At 46.0% G+C, this 20,391-nt stretch overlaps 1 protein-coding gene across 3 annotated transcripts in view; it reads left to right on the top strand.

The window, feature by feature from the left end:
- Positions 1-4,913: 4,913 nt before the first annotated feature.
- The window catches only part of OTUD5 (OTU deubiquitinase 5), a 77,000-nt gene continuing 61,522 nt past the window's right edge, over positions 4,914-20,391 (top strand). Inside the window, exon 1 of one of the 3 annotated variants that reach the window (XM_089675239.1) lies at positions 4,914-5,439. In XM_089675239.1, coding sequence (XP_089531365.1) covers positions 5,008-5,439 — 432 coding nt within the window. In that variant the 5' untranslated portion in view covers positions 4,914-5,007. The remainder of the gene's footprint in view (positions 5,440-20,391) is intronic. The other 2 variants (XM_089675238.1, XM_089675240.1) reach the window with 2 other exon arrangements.

Genomic DNA, 20,391 nt, shown 5'->3' with positions numbered 1-20,391 from the left:
CACCGCTCCAGCACTGTCCGTGCTCCTCTCACTTCTCGGTCTCACAGAAGACACAGAGAGCAGCAGGGAACATAGATTCTGAAGAGTCTGTTTATAGTGTTGGAGCGCATATTGATCTTTATCCTGGGTGTCAACACAGTGAGGTGAGGATTTGTCCAAAAGGGATTCAACGTGGTGGAGAGGTGTTTTCTAAATGCACATTTTTGCAGCACTTACCTAGGAGTGAAATATATCACAAGTTGTATGGGACTACCACAATTGCAATTTTATGGACTTTACAGTTTGTTTCTTGTTTATGATTCATTGACAGTTTTTTTTTTTTTCTGATTATTTGATAATTGCTGAAAATATATACAACATTAGTTCACAGATAAACTATTGGTGGTAGTGAAGCATTCATTTATTATTTTTCATACAAATTCTGGATAATCCCCTGGCAATTTACTTTTACCTTTCTATCCTTCCTTTATCCCTCTTGCCTTACTTATTCCTTATTACTTCATCTTCAACTTTTTTCCTATTTCTTTAGTTGTAAAGGTAGTCTTGCACCCAACTTCAATGCTTCCTACATGCAACTGCAGTACATTATGCTCCTTTGGGGTGAATACAACAGATTAGCTTCTGATAATGCACCAGCACATGTTGGCATCTTCAGGTGGAGAATCATACTAAACATGTAGGAAACAGCAACAACAGATACTGACTTAGTGAAACTTCTTATCCCTTAAAGTGTTACTAATGGAACATATTTTTAATTAAAATAACAAACATGTTATACTCACCTGCTCTGTGGAGCATTATTTCACAGAGTGGCCCCGATCCTCCTTTTCTTGTGTCCCCCACCGGCGATCCTGGCTCCTTCTCCTCTTTGTGTGTTCCACTAGCAAGCCATTTGCTATGGGTACAAATGCTGCGTGCTCGCTCCAGAACTGTGTGTCTACGGATCTGCCCCCACAGAAACACACAGTGGGACATAGTCCCACTTCCACTTCCTCTTCACCACACTTGATTGAAAACAGCAAGAGCCAATAGCTCCTGCTGCTGTTAAAGTCCCTGTGTAAAGAAGAAGCAAAGAGAGAAGAGATGCAGCCAGGGCAGTCATCAGAAATGTTGGGGCCCCGTACATTCCATCAACATTTCCCAGGGCCTGCCCACTGGCCATCCCACCAAATCCGCCCACTGACCATCCCACTAACTCCTTCAGTGCGCCCACTTTTATTTTAACACTCTTACAACTTAATATATGAAAATTAATCCAATCCAGCAAAGAGACATCCCCAAATATTCAGCAAAGAAATGGCCCAATCCAGCAAAGAGACATCCTCATTATTCAGCAAATAGACATCCCCATATATTCAGCAGACATCCCAGTCCAGCAAAGAGACATCCCAATCCAGCAAAGAAACATCCCAATCCAGAAAAGATATCCCCTTATATTCAATAAAGAGACATCCCCATATATTCAGCACAAAGACAGCCCCAGTCCCTCAGTCTCTCTCACCTCCTTGGTGTGGTATGCATGGTAAGGTTTATGCCCCTGGTCCCCCTCTCTCCCCTCCTTGGTGTGTATGGTATATATATATATATATATATATATATATATATGTATATATATATATATATGACCCCCCAGTCCTCTCACCTATTTGGTCTGGTATATATTGGCAGTGTATGTATGGTTTATGACACTGGTATAGTATATGATGCAGTACACCCCACTTCCCTCTCTCACCTCCATGGCATACTAAATTCCCCCTGGTCCCCCCTCTCGCTTCCTTGGTATGTACGGTATTTATTTATATATATGACCCCAGTCCTCTCACTTCCTTGGTCTTGTATATGATGCAATCAATGGTATATGATGGTATGTACAGTATATGCCATGTCTCCCTTTCTCACCTCCTTGGTCTGATATGGTATATATAGTAAATGCCCCCTGGTCCCTTTCTCACCTCCTTGATCTGGTATATGATGGCAGTGTATTTATGCTAAATGACCCTGGTATGGTATAGGATGCAGTACCCACTGGTACTCTCTCCTACTTGGTCTGGTATATATGGTATGGTAAATGCCCCAGTCCCTCCTCAATCTCTCAACTCCTTGGTCTGGTATATCTAGTATATATATATGACCGCTGTTCCCCAGTCCCTGTCTCACCTAATTGAGTTATTCCAGCTCCCCCCGAATGGTCCCGTACTCTAGCTCCAGCTCAGCATATTGCTGCTTTAGTTGCTACTTCTCATCCAGCAACTCCAGCCCATACTCAGCCGCCTAACTCTTCTCCCGGGTGGTCTCGTTCAGCTACTGGAAAAGCCTTAATCTCCATCCACAGCCACCTCACTCATACCATGATGGGCTATGTCTCAGAGGAGCCCCTTCCATGTGTCACCTAACTCCACGTGAGTTCCCTCCCTGCACCCTGACTCTGAGAGTCCGCTCCCTGCATCCTATTCGCTGGGTCTGGGTCTCGATCTCATCGGTTGGGGCCTGGGAGGCCAGGCCCCTCGGGATGCCCAGGCCTCCTAAATTTGTATAGGCTGCCCCCACTTATGGCAGCCCTGGTTGCAACCGTGCACAGCGCTGATCTCTTCTCTCCTCGGACCATCCATTGTCCCCTATGCAGCGGTGGATATTAACTAATGTGTCCGTTTACACCTGTCTGCACATGATTCGCCAAAAACAGACGAATGGGGGAATCAGTTCCCCATTTGTCTAACAGATTGGATAGGATGACATTTGGTGGTCCATTTACATCTGTCCATCCATAGAGGAAATCGGGCCGTGTCCGCTCTACATAAGCAGAGAGGACACGGGCCTGTCATCCTCCTGCTCAGTGAGGATCAGCGGAAAGATCCCTCGCTGAGCAGGCAGATGTGCTGGTGGAGTCCGCCCGTGTGCAAGGGGCCTAAGGCTACATACACACCAGCGAATAGGACAAGTGCAAATAGAAGCGGCAGGAATCAGAGATTCCTGCTGTGGCTCTGAGTGGCTAGGTATGGTAGCCAGCCCTTTCACTATAATGACATGTCACCAGCGGCCACAGCTATTCGCAGCTCTCTGCATAGCCTGCGGTTATTTGAAGTGATCGCTGCTGGATGCACTCTGCGTGGGTCCAGCAATGATTACTGCAGGTAATCACTACCTGTGCAGAGAGCCACTTGTCATTAAAGTGAACAGGATCGGCGGTCCCATCTAATTGCTGAAGCAGCATCAGGAACTGCTGCTAGAATTTGTACACCGTGAATGTGGCCTTATGAATGACCTTTCATTGTATTTTGTAAAATGTGAATGTAGCCTTATGAATGACTCCCTTCCTCTGAGGGAGACAGACTCCCTTCCTCTGAGCTCTGAGGGAGACAGAATCCCTTCCTCTGAGCTCTGAGACAGACTACCTTCCTCTGAGCTCTGAGGGAAACAGAATCCCTTCCTCTAAGCTCTGAGGGAGACAGACTCCCTTCCTCTGAGCTCTGAGTGAAACAGAATCCCTTCCTCTGAGCTCTGAGTGAAACAGAATCCCTTCCTCTGAGCTCTGGGGGAGACAGAATCCCTTCCTCTGAGCTCTGGGGGAGACAGAATCCCTTCCTCTGAGCTCTGAGATAGACTCCCTTCCTCTGAGCTCTGAGACATACTCCCTCCTCTGAGCTCTAAGGGAAACAGAATCCCTTCCTCTGAGACAGACTCCCTTCCTCTGAGCTCTGAGACAAACTCCCTTCCTCTGAGCTCTGAGGAGACAGACTCTCTTCCTCTGAGCTCTGAGGGAGACAGACTCCCTTCCTCTGAGCTCTGAGGGAGACAGACTCCCTTCTTCTGAGCTCTGAGGGAAACAGACTCCCTTCTTCTGAGCTCTGAGGGAAACAGACTCCCTTCTCTGAGCTCTGAGGGAAACAGACTTCTTCTGAGCTCTGAGGGAAACAGAATCCCTTCCTCTGAGACAGACTCCTTCCTCTGAGCTCTGAGGGAGACAGACTCCCTTCCTCTGAGCTCTGAGGGAAACAGACTCCCTTCCTCTGAGCTCTGAGACATACTCCCTTCCTCTGAGCTCTAAGGGAAACAGAATCCCTTCCTCTGAGACAGACTCCCTTCCTCTGAGCTCTGAGACAAACTCCCTTCCTCTGAGCTCTGAGGGAGACAGACTCTCTTCCTCTGAGCTCTGAGGGAAACAGACTCCCTTCCTCTGAGCTCTGAGGAGACAGACTCCCTTCCTCTGTGTTCTGAGGGAAACAGAATCCCTTCCTCTGAGACAGACTCCCTTCCTCTGAGCTCTGAGGGAGACAGACTCCTTTCCTTTGAGCTCTGAGGGAGTCTGTCTCCTGAAACGCGTAAGCTATTCCACCAGGTAGTTGTTCTACAGGACCCCCGTTGTCTGCGACTGATAGATTTGGCTCCATGTCTATTTTATGGTCCATTATGAGTATGCACTTGTTACTTATCTTCCAATAAAACATTTTATACCATGGTAATGCATGCCGAGAGTGCGCCCTTTTGTGTTTTCTCTTATAAAATATATCTTGTATGGGGGTCATTTTATGGCCCAAAAAATTTCATTTTCAACATGTATGCGACAAAATGCCAAAATTGGGCCAGGCGGCAAGGGCAAGTAGGCAAAATAATCAGCCCAGATTATACTATATCTTTGCCTTGTGATTGCTTTTAATGTATGCCCCAGTGAGGTGCCTGAGCATGGTGAGGTATTTCATACATGTAATAATAGAGTCTGCGCTATATACTACACTCACTGTACAATGGCTTGCACTGCCTGTTGAAATCTCCAGGTTGCCACGGTAATCGCGCAGCTGTCAGCGAGGTGTGGAACGCAAGCACGGGCGCGATGACGCTAACAGGGCGCGCGCCCCATCTGTCTCCGCCCCGCTGGTCCTCCCACCAATCCGTGCGCAGGAAGACACCCCATCACGTTGGGTAGGAGGAGGACGTCCTGCGTAGTGACGGCGCTGCCCCGGTCCGGTGGTGGTGTGACGCAGGCTCGGTGGTGTCCGGTGAAGGTGACCGATGACGATCCTCCCGAAGAAGAAGCCGCCTCCCCCCTCTGATAAGGAGGACGGGGACCGGAGCGGCGCCGTCGGAGGGGACTCTCACTCCCGCTCCGGGGCACGGCCCCGGTCCTCGCCGCCCCCGCGCTGGGCTCAAGCTTCGCCGCCCCCCGGTACCGGAGGACCTGGAGGAGGAGCCGGCTCGGGCCCAGATGGCTGCTGCTGTTGTAACGGATCGGGGATGGGCCCCGGGGGGTGCTGCTCGGGCCCCGGACACAGTAAGAGGCGGAGGCAGGCGGGCGGAGGCTCGGTGGGGAGCGGAGGTGGAGCGCTGGGGATCCCCGGGACTGGCAACACCCCTGATAAGGAGGACGGGGCCGGGAATAACAGCGAGGACGAGTACGAGACGGCGGCCCGGATACAAACCATAGACCCCGACACCGCCGAGCAGGTGAGACCGACAGAGACACCCTGAGGGGGGTGGGTACTGTGTGTGGGGTATAACTGAGGGTGTCATGGGGAGGGGAATGGTGTCATGTCTACAATGTATGATATTGTATAACTGAGAGTGTCATGGGGGAGGGGAAATTTGTCATTTCTACAGTGTATGATGTATAACTGAGAGTGTTATGGGGGAGGGGAGAGGTGTCATGTCTACAGTGTATGATGTATAACTGAGGGTGTCATGTCTACAGTGAGGTATAACTGAGGGTGTCATGGGGGAGGTGTCATGTCTACAGTGAGGTATAACTGAGGGTGTCATGGGGGAGGTGTCATGTCTACAGTGAGGTATAACTGAGGGTGTCATGGGGGGGGGGGCATGTCTATTGTGTGTGGGGTATAACTGATGGGTACTGGAGGGGAGAGTTGTCATATCTACAGTAATATGAGGTGTAAATAAGGGTGTCATGGAGGTGGGGGGAGAGTTGCTATGTCATGGCCTGTCCTGTCTATAGTATATGAGCTATAATGGAGGGTGTCATGGGGGAAGGGGGGTGTCATGTCTACAGTAAATGAGATATAACCAAGGCTGTCATGTGGGAGGGAAAGGTGTCATGTCTACTGTGTATGAGGAATAGCTGAGGGGGGTCATGGAGGGGTTTACATGTATACTGCGTGTGAGAGACACTCGGGGGGGGGGGGGGGGGTGGTATGTCTACTCTGTGTAGGTATAACTGTGGGGGTCATGGGGAGGGGGGGGGCATGTCTACTCTGTGTAGGTATAACTGTGGGGGTCATGGGGAGGGGGGGGGCATGTCTACTCTGTGTAGGTATAACTGAGTGGATCATGGGGGAGGGGAGAGGTGTCATGTGCTGTAACTGGGGGGGGGGGGGTTGTGGATGTGTCATGGCCTGTCGCATCTATGTATGAGGTATAATTGAGGGGATCATGGGGAAGGGGGAGGTCATGGCTCATCATATGTGCTGTATATGAGGTGTAACTGAGGGGGGGGTTGTGGAGGTGTCATGGTCTGTCACATCTGTGTATGAGGTATAATTGAGGGTGTCATGGGGAAAGGGGGGGAGAGCGTGTCATTGCCTGTCACATCTGTGTATGAGGTATAATTGAAGGGGTCATGGGGAAAGGGGGGGGGGGTGTCATGGCCTGTCACATGTGCTGTATATGAGGTGTAACTTAGGGGGAAGGTGTGCAGGTTTCATGGCCTGTATATGAGGTGTAACTGGGGTGGAGGTGTCATGGCCTGTCAGAAATGTGTATAAGGTATAATTGAAGGTGTCATGTGGGGGGGTTTCATGGCCTGTCACGTGCTGTATATGAGCTGTAACTGGGGGGGGGGGGGGTTGTGGAGGAGTCATGGCTTGTCACATCTGTGTATGAAATATAATTGAGGGGGTCATGGGGAAAGGGGGGGGGTGTGTGTCATGGCCTGTCACATCTGTGTGAGGTATAATTGAGGGGGTCATGGGGAAAGGGGGGGTGTCATGGCCTGTCACGTGCTGTATATGAGGTGTAACTGGGGGGGGGGGGGGGGGGAAAGGTGTGCAGGTGTCATGGCCTGTATATGAGGTGTAACTGGGGTGGAGGTGTCATGGCCTGTATATGAGGTGTAACTGGGGTGGAGGTGTCATGGCCTGTATATGAGGTGTAACTGGGGTGGAGGTGTCATGGCCTGTCACAAATGTGTATAAGGTATAATTGAATGTGTCATGTGGGGGGGTTTCATGGCCTGTCACATGTGCTGTATATGAGCTGTAACTGGGGGGGGTTGTGGAGGTGTCATGGCTTGTCACATCTGTGTATGAAATATAATTGAGAGGGTCATGGGGAAAAGGGGGGGGTGTCATGGCCTGTCACATGTGCTGTATATGAGGTAGAACTGTGGTGGAGGTGTCATGGCCTGACACATCTGTGTATGAGGTATAATTAAGGGTGTCATGGGGGGGAGGGAATCATGGCCTGTCATGTGCTGTGTACGAGCTGTCACTGACGGGGGGGGGGGGGGGGGTGTTGAGGTGTCATGGCCAGTCACATCTGTGTATGAGAGATAGTTGAGGGGGTCATGGGGAAGGGAGGGGTGTCATGGCCTGTCACATGTGCTGTGCTGTATATGAGGTGGAACTGAGGGGGGAGAGGTGAAGGTGTCATGGCCTGTCACATTTGTGCATGAAGTGTAACTGGGGGGTAGTTGGGGAAAGGGCAGAAGTGTCACTTTGTGTATGAGATATAATTGAGGTGTCATTTTTGCTTTATATGAGGTATAATTAAGGGTGTCATAGGTTATGTTTTTGCTTAGGGTGAAGGGAAATGTGCCATGGGGTATAACCGAGGATGTCATGTGGGGGAGGGAAGAGATGTCATGGGTATGACTGTGGGTGTTGTATGGAGGAAGGGAGAGGTGCCCTATGGTATGTCTGTGGGTGTTGTATGGGGGAAGGGAGAGGTGCCCTATGGTATGTCTGTGGGTGTTGTATGGGGGAAGGGAGAGGTGCCCTATGGTATGTCTGTGGGTGTTGTATGGGGGAAGGGAGAGGTGTCCTATGGTATGACTGTGGGTGTTGTATGGGGCAAGGGAGAGGTGTCATAGGATGTCTTATGGCAGAGTGTGAGAGGAGAGAGGTGTCCTATGGTGGAGGGGATAGGACATGTGTCATTGGTTATAACTAAGGATATTGTATTCGTAATGGGAAGCAAAAGGTGAAATGAGGCCTTCATAAGGATGTCATGGGGGAGGGGAGAGAGGCATTTTGGGGTATAACTGGGAGTGTTCTATGGGGAAGGGGGAGGTTCCATATTGTATAACTGTGGGGTGTAGTATTGGAGAGGGTTGAAGTTCCATGAGGTATAACTGAGGGTGTACCATGGGAGAGGATTGAGGTACCGTGTGGTATAACTGAGGGTGTCCAATGGAGGAACGTTGAGGGGCCATGATGTGTAACCAAGGGTGTAGTATGAGGAAGGGTTAAAGTGCCATGAGGCAAAATGGATGTTGTATGGGGAAAGGTTGAGGTGCCATGGGATTTAACTGATGGTGTGGTATGGGGGAGGGTTGGGTGCCATGTGGTATAACTGAGGGTGTATTATGGGGAAGAATTAAGGTGTCATGAGACATAATTGGATGCTCTATGGGGGAGGGTCGAGGTGCCATGAGACGTAACTGGAAGTTGTATGGGAGAGGGTTGAGGGGCCATGAGACGTAACCGGAAGTTGTATGGGAGAGGGTTGAGGGGCCGCGAGACGTAACCGGAAGTTGTATGGGAGAGGGTTGAGGGGCCGTGAGACGTAACTGGAAGTTGTATGGGAGAGGGTTGAGGGGCCAGGAGACGTAACTGGAAGTTGTATGGGAGAGGGTTGAGGGGCCAGGAGACGTAACTGGAAGTTGTATGGGAGAGGGTTGAGGGGCCAGGAGACGTAACTGGAAGTTGTATGGGAGAGGGTTGAGGGGCCAGGAGACGTAACTGGAAGTTGTATGGGAGAGGGTTGAGGGGCCAGGAGACGTAACTGGAAGTTGTATGGGAGAGGGTTGAGGGGCCGTGAGACGTAACTGGAAGTTGTATGGGAGAGGGTTGAGGGGCCAGGAGACGTAACTGGAAGTTGTATGGGAGAGGGTTGAGGGGCCGTGAGACGTAACTGGAAGTTGTATGGGAGAGGGTTGAGGGGCCAGGAGACGTAACTGGAAGTTGTATGGGAGAGGGTTGAGGGGCCAGGAGACGTAACTGGAAGTTGTATGGGAGAGGGTTGAGGGGCCGTGAGACGTAACTGGAAGTTGTATGGGGGAGGGTTGAGGGGCCATAGGATATAACTGTCAGTATTGTATGGGAGAGGGTTGGGTGACATGTAATATAACTGACGGTGTCATATGGGGAGGATTGAGGAATCATGAGGCATAACTGGATATTGTATGGGGGAGGGTTGAGGTGTCCTGTTATGACTTCGATGCTGATATGAGGACGTGAAGAGAAGTCATGTTGTATAAGCAATGGTGCTACATAGGGGAGTGAGACAGTGTTTTGGGGTATAGGTAAGTATGTCCTAGAGATACATAGAAGTTGGTACATGGAGGAGGGATGTGTCATTGTTTATATGAGGGAATTGGTGGGATGTCATATTGTGTAACTGAGGATGTCTTGTGGAGGAAGGTAGGGGGTATGGGCTGTCACTTCTGCTGACATATAGGACTACTAGGGCTGGCTTTGGAGATGAAAGGAACATTTCTTTTGTGTATAAATGGCAGAGGTGAGATAATTTTGGAGGATGAAAAATGTAATTAAGGGTTAATAGGAATTACTGGTCTGTCCTATGAGGTTTGTGATCTGTTGAAGTGGAATGTGTGGAAAGGGAGTATGCAGCTGATGTAGAGAAAAGTTACACAGGAAGATAATGACCTGGAGAATAGAATGTTGTATGGTGGGGTGGTATGTACAGGGTTCAGTCACCTCTGTGATTTGTTTTGTCCCATTATAATCTTACCCTGTATTGTGCTCTGTTTACTGCCCATCGCTCTCTTGTGACCAGGATCAGGTTTATGTGTGACTCTATCTTACATGTATGAGATGATTCATATTGGGGAATTTTGTACCTATGAAACACTAGCAGCTTTTATATCTGATGATTCTCTTATCCATGAATGCACAGGTCAGTCCAATCCTCTAAATGTACCGAGCACAGAGAAATGTTACTGATCTTAAGTCCTCATGCACACTGGACATTTTTACAGCGGCTGTTTTTGGTTTTGGCGGGTTTTTCTACAGCCAGTAAACCCCCCAGCATGTTATCCTGTGTGTCCACTCAGCGCTTTATAGCTGGAAAACCCCCCAGAACTAGTGGGTTTCTAGAGGAGTTTTTTTAGCTGGAAAAACGCTCAAACGATAAAACACGGCAAACCAGCATTTTGGGTGTTTGAGCAAAAATTAAATTTTTTGTGTGTGTAAAAACACGGTTAAACGCTAAAGCGATAACTCACATTTTTAATGCGACTTTACACAGCTAACGCTACCAGTGTTGTTAAAACGCTCAGTGTGCATATGGAGCCTTATGGTTCCAGTGTTAGGACCTGTGGATTATCTATATGGCTTGATTGCCAGTATGCCTCTATAGTTCAGTCTTGCATCTGGAGTTTCATTTATACGAGTATGTGACACAAGATCTGCGTGCATTGACCAATAGTCAGATTCTTCCTTTTCATTTTCTTGTACACCATCAAGGTACTGGACTGCGATTCAAGGTTCATAGAGGGGCCTTTCCACATCTTGATAAATAAGACCTAGCTTTACTCATAGTAATGTTTGTGATGTGTGTAATGTTCATTTGCATTTGCTGCTTTTTGCAGGGCAAATGTAACTTTTCCCAAAATTTGATCCTAAAAGAAAAAATGCCTTAGCCCGGGTTCACATGTGCGGTACATCGCATTTGATTCGCACAGGAACCGCACCACATTCCTGTGCAAATCACATGCGATTTGTGTGTGGTGTGATCAAAGCCATGCATTTTGTATGGCTCTACTCGTACTGCACCCTTTTTTTGGTCCGTACTAGAATCAGATCGCGGGGGTATTCACACCTATGCGATCCGATTCTGCACATCGCACCGCGTTTTGCGTACAGATTTTGGGGTGGTGTTAATGTAACATACACACCTGCAGCGGTCCGCATGAACGGGGTGCGATTCTGATGCGGTGCAGAATTCGCGCAGAAAATGCGAATTCCGGACGGCGTCAGTGTGAACCCAGGCTTAAAGTGTTACTAAACCCACAACAGTAAAATCGGCGTGTATATGCAGTAATGCATGCTTGGTATACTCCCTGTGGAAACGAAGGGGTTAATCCTCTGCATTGTGTAGAAAGGCTTTTTGATCCTTCTCTGTTCCTCTCCTTTTTCAAGAGACCACCACTTATCTCCAGACTGAACCATAGGCATGCACATGCTCAGTTTGGCGTGTATTGCTAGAGAGCCATTTTTGTTGGGAGAGTGCATGTGATCAGCACAAGGCCAATCAGCACTGTCCAGACAGAGGTCAGGCGTCCTGCATCCTCCTAGAGCAAAATGAACACTCCTACAAACTTTAACCAGTGGTTAGCTGGACACTTATAGAAGTCCCAAGACTGCTCTAACTTCTGATGAGAAAAGGTATTTAGCAGTTTATATTTATATTTACTAGAATAATTGCATTTCCATGTTGTGTGTATTGTGGGAGACCAGATGTAGTGGATGCAGGGTCTTGGGTTTAGTAACACTTTAAAAACATCCAGTTTATAGAACAAATGGCCAGATACTGTAGGATAAAAACAGTCAACCAGAAGAAAATACAATGTTTCAGAGATGGTACTCCATAGTTTTACAAAGTAACAGCCTGAAACCCTTCACAGATGAGCTACAGAAAACCTAAGGTAAACAACGGGTTCCATCTCTGCAACATTGTAGGAATTCTGTATAGCAGCTTACTGTCTGCATTACCGGATTCATTACACTGTCAGTGGCGAGCACAGAAATGGAGGTCTCTATCAAAATATTTCTTCTAATGATCAAATGTTCCTAGCCTGTAGTTTTAGGCTATTTTCTCTGTTGGCCAATTGTTCTTAAATTCTTTTGGTTGAATGTTCTTTAAACGGAGTTTCAGCCTTTTTGGTGTTTATTAAAAGTCAGCAACTTCAAAAACTAGCTGCTGAGTTTTAATAAACAAACACTTACCTGTCCCAGAGTCCAGCAATGTTCTCACCCACTCCATCCCTTCTCCACGGTGCCGGCATCTCTACTGTGGTCACCAGGCTGTGACAACGCCGGGTGCTCACTGCGCATGCACGAGTCACGCTGCCCCTCCAAATTAGTCCGGTAGTCTACTGGAACCTGTGAAAGTTCCCAGGAGACTGCGGGAGGAAGGAGGGGGCTGAACGTACGGCTTACTTCGCCGCGGTGAACTGAGACAGAAGTGGGAGCGGGTACAGGGGCGGACTGAACATTTGGAATCTCGGGCCCCATGATCCCCTATTGCCTGGGGGCCCCATGAGTTGACAGTCCGCCCCTGAGCGTTTACCTGTCAAAACCAGGTACCCGCTTCCCCCAAAAAAGGTGCTAAATAGGGCAGTGGAGGAGGGAGAAGGCAAACAAGTGGAGCTTCTGCTTTTAAGTGGAACTCCGCTTTAAGACTTTTTTTTTTTCTCTTACATGTGATGTTAGGGAGTGTTGCATTCGCCCTGTGAAAGGCAACAGATAGAAACTGAGCATTTCACACACATTACAAATATTATGGGTATTATTTGTGACTTTTTACCCCAATACTGAGAATTTCTAAATAAACAAACCCCTTAGTATTGTATTTAGAATTACAGTGGACCTAAAGCCTCCCTTTCTTTTACAGCCAGGGAAGCTGCCATCTTAGCCTCTGTTTGATCTGCAGTTGCCATGGTGCTGCACATGTGATCTATTATGACACAAGCCTTTTGATGGCTTGACAGTTTGGTTGAGTGTAGAAGGACGATCAATCTAATTTTTCAGTCTATTATGTTTACATTGATTGATTGTCACCAATTACAAATATGATACAAAAGACCTGTAAAGATTTTTCCAAAAGCAGCCAACCTCATTAAGCTAGGAAGCAGCAGCAGTGCCACTTATTACTCCCACAGCAGCCGTATGTTCTGTTCATTTTACCCCCCAGAATATGTAGTTGCTGCCTCCATTATTGGTGTAATGTTTATTGGTTTTTGTTGTGCCCCACAGCAGCAGGGCATAGCATAAAAGTGATTATTAACAAAGCACCCCCTCACAGATGTATTTATCAGATGGGCGACTGGTGTGCCTGGAAGGGGCCCCTGGCTTTCATTGTTGTCTATTTGGCCAGATGTTCATCATAAGTTGCATTATACAGTGCAAGGCAGTTAAATTCTGCGTCCAGTCAGTGCACGCCAATCACTCATCTCATAAGGGGGTCTGCAAGAAGAACTTGTAATTACCGTTATGGTCAATCATGGTGTGGCATGGCATTGATCAGTAAAGTGACTCACTGGGGGGGCCGCTGTCCTGCATAAAGTGCAGGCGCTCAGGGGTGTCAGAAATGCCTGCTGTACATCCCTCTGTTACACCAAATGCCTGGCCATTATGATGTACAGACCGGAAGCTTGCCTTTCCACTCCTTCCTCCTTTTCATCCCTATTGGCCCATCAATATATTAGGCTGCCTCCATGACTAGTAGGGATGTTTGGACAGTGGGAAGAGATGGGTAAGCTTTGCTTTTATCGCAAACAAACAGTAAAAGCTTTATTTGTAAGCTTGTACGTTTACATTTTTATGATTCTATTTATCCTCTACTCCAGTGTTTTTCAACCTTTTTTGTGCAAAGGCACACTTTTTTCATGAAAAAAATCACGAGGCACACCACCATTAGAAAATGTTAAAAAAAATTACCTCTGTGCCTATATTGACTATATATAAAGTAATTCTCTTGAATAGTAATCAAACACAAAGAAATTATTTTATAATTATTTCATCCCCCCATATAGTATTTCATCCCTCATACAGTAATTCATCCCTCATATAGTAATTCATCCCCCATATAGTATTTCATCCCTCATATAGTATTTCATCCCCCCATATAGTATTTCATCCCTCATATAGTAATTCATCCCCCCATATAGTATTTCATCCCCCCATATAGTATTTCATCCCCCCATATAGTATTTCATCCCTGATATAGTAATTCATCCCTGATATAGTAATTCATCCCCCATATAGTATTTCATCCCCCCATATAGTATTTCATCCCTCATAAAGTAATTCATCCCTCATATAGTATTTCATCCCCCACAGTACTATTCCCCCCCCCCCCTTCTAGTAAGCCAAGTCCCCCGTGTCAATTCACTTACCTTTTGCGTTCCTCTCGCTGTCTTCCCGCGCCGTTCGGGTCTTCAGGGCGGACTGTGAGAGGAGCCTAGCTCCCCTCCCCTCACGTTCGGCACGCTGCCCCGCCTACACACATCCTGACAGCCACATCCGCAAGCCGGATTAAAAGGTCCGCGCGGACTTTTGGGGCTGCCAACCGAGAGGAGGCAGGGGAGCGGCCGACCGAGAGGAGGGAGGGGAGCAGGCGCCCGGCACACAGAAGAGCCGCATTAGACTGGGTAAAGAGCCGCATGTGGCTCGCGAGCCGCGGCTTGCCGACCACTGAATCATTAGATTCTAATGATTGGTCTATTTGTGAGCCGAAGCCACATGTTACAGATGAAATTGGAATTTTTCCCACGGCACACCAGACAATATCTCACGGCACACTAGTGTGCCGCGGCACAGTGGTTGAAAAACGCTGCTCTACTCTTTGCAGAATTTGCTTGCACTAGAAGTATGGGAGGTGCCATTGCTGACTTGTTTCTAATGGTGTAAGTTTTGGGGCGATCATGCTGATTCTGGCTTTTACAGCTTAAAATGGCAGTAAAGCCCAACACTAAATCTTCTTGAAAATGCATCCTGCCCTCAACTCTGCATACTTACATTTTTTAATCTCTCAAGGGGACTCGCAGCTCCAGCTACCCTGTGTAAGGAAGCACTAGACAGCGGCTGTGAATTTCAGGTGTCGTGACCTGACTTCCTTGGCTTGCCATTGTCTGTGCTCCCTGTCCGCCACTGACTGACAGAGGGAACAGGGAAGCTGGAGTTGCGGGATCATGTGACCAGACTGGAGCAGATTAAAAATGGTTAAGTATATACATCTTCCTTCCCTTTTTTTTTTTTTTTTTTTTTTTTTTTAATACATGGAGTATGCAGGAATTTTAGGAATAGTTAGGCTATTCTTCTACACAAATCAAATCAATTTTGCAGGGGTGAAAATGCTCTCCCAATCAGATGTGGCCACTGTTTGGGTATTCTGACAGCCCTGGATACTGACTGTAAGAATCGAATAGCCAGCTCTGCAGATTTGTCCATCGATGCTAAATATTTTCACGTGTATGGCCAGCTGTAGTTAATGGATAAGTCCAGCTTTTAGGAAAAAAATAATAAGTACACATTTTTGCATGAAAAAAAAACGTGCATGTATTTATTTCTTTCCCTAAGGAGCCTGGAACGCATTGCACCCATGATCAGTGGTTTAGGGGTGCAATGCCAGACTCCTGCAGGCAAACCCTGCAGCTTTCAGCCTGTACCTTCATATGGGCTGACTGTTTACAAGCTGTCACAGGGAGGGGGGAGATTAGGAGAGGCTGCAGCTGCTGGAACATGTTACATGTTCCACCCTAAATACGGGTGCAACATGTTCCAAAAGGTGAACTTACCCTTTAAGCCAGCCATAGACACACGGACCGTTCAGCAGGGACCGGCCGAGATTCAAACAATGTATGGACAGGCTGAATGTACCCAAGTTGATTGATCAGCTTGGGTACAACCAGCCTGCCAGATTTTACATGCGCTTACTGCTAGGGGCTATCATAGCTGCTAGCAGTAATCGCTGTGTTTTTGCGGCAAGAAAGGCGAGTGTGACTATTTTTTGCAACTTTTAAATCAAGTGATAATGGTTAAGGCTGTATGTTGTATGGATTAGAGCAGGGGTAGGCAACCTTAAATAGGTGGCAATCTACCTGAACAACATGGGAGAAGTCAAAGATCACTGGGCAGTGTCGCCTCCTTATGCCTGATTTAAACCTTTAATTGCCGTACTACTGTGTCACAATCATGTGCATTGCATGGCATTCATGGATTTTAGTCAGGTGGTGAAGAGGCAACATATCACCTCCTTACCACCTGTAAAACACACTCTGGTCACTTTTCAGAGGAGCAGCAGTGCCTGCTGCACTTGTGAATGAGCCCTTAGTTGTGTTCGGCAGTGGCACCCTTAGGGCTCCTTCACATGTAAATTTGGGGGTTGGGAAAACCTTGTGGTTGAACTGGGGTTTTACTGCCCCCAATCCTTCCCTCCTGTAGCTGCTGAGGCAAAAGCCAAAAGTGTGCAGGTGCTGCAGCAGGAATTAAACCCACTGTTGCTTTTAGGGGGTGCTACCTCTTGCTAATAGTGACTCATTCAAGTAAATGAGGCCACTCTGCAAGCACCCCACAACTGCATGATTCTGCGGGTTCCAAGCAGGTGGTGCGAAAGCAACAGAACGCTGCCTGCTTTAACCCCTTGTTTTCTGTACTGCACAAGGTTGCAGGGAGCTGTCAGAGCGGTATCATTCACTTGAATGGGTCATGCTTGCCAGGTGCTACCAGCACAGGGTGTATAACTCTTGTTGTGGCTGCGACGTGTACACACCTGTCCACTGCAGTGAAAGGGGGTGCAGTTGGGGCAGGAGTGGTAAAAACACATCTTAACTTGGGCATTTACCGTCCCCCAAACTGCAAATGAGCCCCTATAAAGCTGCTTTCACACTGACTTACTTCAGTTTGCCTTCACCGCGACTGCACCTGTGACTTTCCTGTATTAGCTGTGCTTTGCCATAGACTTATGTTATATCTTGCAGATGTGGTGCACCCGTCACCTGGCCACGATCTACTGGTAGATCACAATCAACAGGTTGCTCACCCCTGGATTAGAGTGTTTAGTTACACTTTGAAAAGATACTAAGACTTTATAAATTGCAGGTAGGCATGGATGACCATACAGGAAGGATGCTAGCACTATGGATTTTTGGAAATGTGGCCATATTGATAGTCTGCATCTATCTTAGTATAGCCGGAGCCGTATTCTGCATGGGTATTGATGTTATCTGGCATCAATCTTAAATTCTCTGAGGATGCTACTACACAGAAGGAGCACATACATGAAAAATTAGAAAAGCAGATTTGGGATTGCAGAGTGACAATATGAAATATTGGCCTAGATATATACACAATACCTAAACATAACTGTAGGTGGAATCAATGTATTAAAAAATAATTGCAAGGTGGTAGAATTTTTTCCATAGCATAGTTTCTTCCCCCCCCCCCCCCCAAAAAAAAATCTAATTTCCTTGTCTCTTTGCAGTTTTTGTAAACACTGCCTGCAGCAGTTCTGTGTACACCGTTCAATCATGCCAGCATCTGTAAGAATTAGGGATGCACTGAAATTTCGGCAGCCTATAGGAACCGATACATGTGCTGAAAATACCGCCGCCACCTGTTGGTGGTTCTCAGTCAGGCTTACCTGAGAACCCATCCAACGATCCTGGCAGCTGGACGTAGAGATCGATGAAGGATGGATGTCCTCTACTCATCTCTATGCCCTTGGAGGACCAGAGTGACGTCATCATGTCACTTCTGGTTCTGGTGCCATGTAAACATTTTTTTTTTTTTTTTTGTAAAGCACTAGATCAATGCTTTTTGTTTATTTTTGATAACGCGTTACATTATAGAGGAGAGTTGTGGGGTCTTATGGACCCCAGACCTCTCCATAAAGAGGACCTGTTATTGCTTATTTCTATCACAAGGGATGTTTGCATTCCTTGTGATAGGAATAAAAGTGATCGATAAAAAATTTAAAAGGACAGCGTGTAAAAAAAATAAAAATAAAGTAATAAGAGAAATTTTTTTTTTTAAGTGCCCCTGTCCCCCCATGGGTGATGGTGAGTGGTGAACGCATACGTAGGCCATGCCCACTTATGTAAACGGTGTTCAAACCACACATGAGGTATAGCTGTGAATGTCAGAGTGAGAACAATAATTCTAGCACTAGACCTTCTCTATATCTTTAAACTGGTAACCTGTAAAATTTTTTAAAGCATCACCCATGGGGATTTCTAAGTATCGTAGTTTAATGCCATTCCACGAGTATGTGCAATTTTAAAGCATGACATGTTGCATATATATCTACTCGGCGTAATATCACCTTTCATATTTTACAAAAAATTTTGGGTATATACTGTTTTTCTGTGTTTTTTTTGTTCATTTAAGTCTATTTTTCTCCAAAAAAAATTGCGTTTGAAAAATATATACATTTTTAAAAAACTGTCCATTTCAGTTTTGTTTTTTTTGGCCAGGTGCATCCTGAATTTTCAGTTTCAGTACCAGAATTTTCATTTCAGTGCACCGCTAGTAAGAATGGATCGGAATGCCGGGATGATGTAAATTCAATGTTCAGGACAGTGGGGAATATGAACTTGTCATCACTGGAGGAGGGCAAACAAGTCTTGAAGAAATTATTCAAATAACAAGTACAAAATTATCCAACAGAGTAAAGCACAGCCGTTCACAGGGAGCTTTGTATTGTATGAATACAAAGCTTCCTCTGATTGGCTGAGCAATGCTCATTCTGATTTTTTTCTGGGATTGAGACTGGATGTTCCCATCCTGATGCGGGAACACAGCGCTGTATATGTTGTGTAGCCTAGGCTATATACATATTAGATGGCGCTCACAGCCATTACATCTGCTTTCAAAGTAAATACTTCTTTTGTACCAGCTTGGTCCAAACAAACTATTTATGTTCAATAAAACCTGGAGATCAGCTTTGGCTGAACAAGCTGAAGATAAAGTTGGTTACCATGTACAGCTGCTCCAGTTTTGATAAATTCCACCGAAAGTGCATTTCCAGGACATTGAGCTCATAATAAAATACACCCTAAACACAATGAATAGCATTTAAGGGTTCTTTCACATGGGGTGGACAAGGGTGGATTTGATTTAAATCAAACTGATTTAAATCACTAGTCAGTAAGGCTTGATTTAAATCCTAGTTTTCTACATAAAGACTAATTCTTGCTGGTATAACGTTAATATGCAAGTAGATGAAGATTTTTAGAATAACAACTTTTCATATTAGTTTCTTTATCCCCAGTTTAATAGGTTAATCATTCATATTTGGACAACTTTTCTGTTGTACTTAGGAAGGAGAAAAATAATCATTACCTTAATAATAACAATTTAAATAGATTTATTCATCTGAAACAAAAACATTCCAGCATATGTTATTTGCTTAACCTCCCTGGCGGTATTCCCGAGTGTAGCTCGGGGTAAAATTTCAGTACCAGAAGCGGTAACCCCGAGCTACACTCGGGCTTACCATGCGGCGTTGCTCAGGGAGTCCCTGCAGCGCTTACCTTGTCCTTCGCTCCCGTGATGTGTCCCCTGCAGCGTCCCCGGCCATCTCCTCCGGCCGATGCCAGCATCCGGCTTCCGTGTTCCGGCGGCCAATTTGAAATTTTTAAAAAATGTAATTTTTTTTAAAATGATTATTATATAATAAAACATTGCTGTTTTAATGCATTTCACATATATTTTGTCCCTACTGCTTTGTCCTGTGCCCTGCCTGCATTTTGACTGTTCTTTCTGCCTGGAAACTTAGAAAAGTCCATGGCGTCCAAAAAGCATCCCTTTATGTCAAAAGCGGTTTTAGACCAGCTAGAGAACAGCGATAGTAAATCAGAACCACTTGCAGAATTGAGTGATAATGATTTGTGGGGAAATTCGTCATCAGACACTGAAAACGATTTTGCGACTTTGCTCAGTGATGTGCGAATTTGCCTCTGTATTTCAAATTTCAGTGTTTTTGGTTTGATTATATTATTGAATTAAATTTATTATTATTATATTATTATTTTTTATGATTATTAATTAAATTATAATTTATGATTTCGTGTTTCAAGTTTTATCATATCCGGAATGTTTACTAGACTCTTGTTCGGACAGATTTCAGTGAGTTATTCCTAAAAATTACAGCGTACAATAAAAAACAACATATTTCCATGCAAAAAAATGGTACCGCTTTCAGCACCAAAAATCGGAAATAATCATACCGCCGAGGAGGTTAAGCAAACATCCATGTTTGTTAACTAATTTGGCTAAACAAAATATATATATTTTAAGAAACTTAGACTGTCAGCCCCTTCCTCCTCACACTTAGTTTCACTTTCTTCTTGTGCAGATCTATTCCACTCCAAACAATCAGAAAAATATTGTTTCTATTCTATTCACTGAACTTCTTGAAACTTAGCAGTGAAGGGGTTGATTCTGTATTCTTAGGTTTGTAGAAGTTAGGATGAAGGTCTTT

The sequence above is a fragment of the Staurois parvus genome, unplaced genomic scaffold (assembly GCF_062004578.1).
Source record: "Staurois parvus isolate SC_StPar_1 unplaced genomic scaffold, SC_StPar_1.0 ptg000154l, whole genome shotgun sequence".
In the NCBI taxonomy this organism is placed as follows: domain Eukaryota; kingdom Metazoa; phylum Chordata; class Amphibia; order Anura; family Ranidae; genus Staurois; species Staurois parvus.
This window is presented reverse-complemented; position numbering and strand designations above follow the sequence as displayed.